Source organism: Ochotona princeps, chromosome 6 (genome assembly GCF_030435755.1).
Source record: "Ochotona princeps isolate mOchPri1 chromosome 6, mOchPri1.hap1, whole genome shotgun sequence".
NCBI classification, from domain to species: Eukaryota; Metazoa; Chordata; class Mammalia; order Lagomorpha; family Ochotonidae; genus Ochotona; species Ochotona princeps.
The window spans coordinates 44,840,522-44,843,141 of record NC_080837.1 but is presented as its reverse complement, the minus strand read 5'-3'; the positions used below and the strand labels follow the sequence as shown (position 1 = coordinate 44,843,141).

General features: G+C 39.2%; 1 protein-coding gene across 1 annotated transcript; it reads left to right on the top strand.

The window, feature by feature from the left end:
• Window positions 1-792: 792 nt before the first annotated feature.
• LOC131480558 (olfactory receptor 4N2) lies at window positions 793-1,716 on the top strand. Its single transcript, XM_058666131.1, has one exon. The coding sequence runs from the start codon at window positions 793-795 to the stop codon at window positions 1,714-1,716; it is 924 nt and encodes a 307-aa protein (XP_058522114.1).
• The last annotated feature ends 904 nt before the right edge of the window (window positions 1,717-2,620 follow it).

Below are 2,620 nucleotides of genomic sequence, written 5' to 3'. Positions count from 1 at the left end.
CTTTCTCTCATCCATTCTTACTGTCCATGTATCTAAGAGCACTTCCTTAAACAGATTTTCCTTCCTTTCTGCATCCCATGTTTTGTAGTACTTATAGCATGTTAAGTAGCATGAAAAATATCTAGTAGTGCTAACTATCACATTGATATATTTTGTTATATTTTAGCAGCTTTAAAATTTTATGTGCATATCTATTTATGAAATGTATGCACCCTTATACTGATACATTGTATATCAGCTTAAAACATTTGAAACTTTTACTTACATATATGTTATACAGATACCAGTCAGTAGGTGGCACTACCACAAATAGGTTAGTAATGCATTGTACAACCATGTTTCAAAAGCTAGTACAACATTAGCCTACAAGAATATTGGCAACTTAAACAATTTCATATGTGGTCTGTCCATGACTGAAACTTCATAAATAGGTGCATGACTGTAGTATCATCAAAAATTCATAGGACTTTGATAATTGAAGCTATATCTGTCTCAGTCGAGAAAAATTTCTCATTTGTCTTATCTAGGCAAGAATCTCAAAATAGAGGGTGCAGACAACCAAGGTGTAGAAGCTTTTGTAAAGGAATAAGACTATGACTTCGAGAACAGTGTTTTGCTTTTGTTTATTTTAAATTTGGAGAAGAGAATGGAGTTCATCCAGGATATTGGAGAAGATTAATGGGTATTGATTTCTATTAAATTAAATATTTTTCTTGCTGGAAAAGAACTAAAATCTAGATGGAAGCCTTGGAACAAGGAACTCTGATCCCTGATGTAGTGTAGTCCAGGGAGATGGAGAGCAAAAACAGCACGGTGGTGACAGAATTCATCCTCCTTGGACTCACTCAGTCTCGAAATATGCAGCTCCTGGTCTTTGTACTGATCTCGATTTTCTACATCATCATCCTCCCTGGAAACTTCCTCATCATCCTCACCATAAGATCGGACCCTGGGCTCTCCGCCCCACTTTACTTCTTCCTGGGCAACTTGGCCTTCCTGGATGCGTCCTACTCCTTCATCGTGGCTCCCAGGATGCTAGTGGACTTCTTCTCTGAGAAGAAGGTCATCTCCTACAGAGGCTGCATCACTCAGCTCTTTTTCCTGCACTTCCTGGGAGGAGGGGAAGGGTTGCTTCTTGTGGTGATGGCCTTTGACCGCTACATCGCCATCTGTCGGCCTTTGCACTACTCAACTGTCATGAACCCTAGAGCGTGCTATGCAATGCTGCTAGCTCTGTGGCTTGGGGGTTTTATCCACTCCATTATCCAGGTGGCTCTCATCCTGCGTTTGCCTTTCTGTGGCCCCAACAAGCTGGATAACTTCTTCTGTGATGTCCCCCAGGTCATTAAGCTGGCCTGCACGGACACCTTCATGGTGGAGCTTCTGATGGTGTTCAACAGTGGTCTCATGACACTGCTGTGCTTCCTAGGTCTTTTGACCTCCTATGCCGTCATCCTCTACCGAGTACGTGGGTCATCTTCCGAAGGGAAAAAAAAGGCTGTATCCACATGCACCACCCACATCATTGTTATATTTCTTATGTTTGGGCCTGGCATCTTCATCTACACTCGCCCTTTCAGAGCCTTCCCTGCTGACAAGGTGGTTTCTCTCTTTCATACAGTGATCTTTCCCTTGTTGAATCCTGTAATCTATACTCTTCGCAACCAGGAAGTGAAAGCTTCTATGAAGAAGCTGTTTAATAAGCACTTAGCCTGAAAAAGGAAAAAATAAAAGTCTGTAGAATTTCATTTGAAATTGATAGCACTCATCTCCCAAAAACTGCATTTATTAAATACCTTCCGGTTGGCAGATCTTTTCTTGGTATTGGAGAAACATTTACTCATGATACAGACTAAGTCCATGTTATTTTGGATGTATAATTTTCTGGGAATTTAAAACTTACATGAAGGTACAGAAGAAGCAAGATGCCTTCAGGAGACAAACTGTTCCAAAGGAGGTGGATTGAAAAAGTTATCTTGGCTTGGGGAAACCAACCTTTTTTTTTTTTTTGTACAAATAAGCTGATATTTTGGCTGATATCTGGACAAAGGGAGGAAGCCAATCATGGAAACATCTGTAGACGATGTAGATAAGGTGAACTTGAAGTACAACAACCTGAAGATGATAATAAACCTAAAATGTTTGATGAACATAATACTGTCCAAGTTGGGTAGGCTAGAGTTGAAATTGGAGATCCTGGGCATACCCAAACACATAAAATGGGTATGAAGTGTTTAAATTTTATTGTAATTGTAAAAAGGGCCTTCTAAAACTTTAAGCGATCTGATACCTCTGTTGCAGGTTCATCAATGGCAGAGAGCTTATGCAGGTATCAAAAAGCTGAAAGGAATAGATTATATACCTAAATATATTTTGAAAGAAACTTTCAATTGTTCTTTCATAATTAGACAGAGGAGGCAAAAAAGCTGGTTGTTTTAATTGGAAAAGATCATGGGCCTGTCTAGCTTTCTTTTCTCCAGCTCTATGATTACTCTTAGAAGGTTTTTATGATTTTTAGCTTGTGTTTATTCTGAGTCCAATAAAACACTATTTTAGCAGACCAATCAGATATCTGTTTTCGATAGCAGAATCCATTCCAATTATGTTTAAAAACACATGA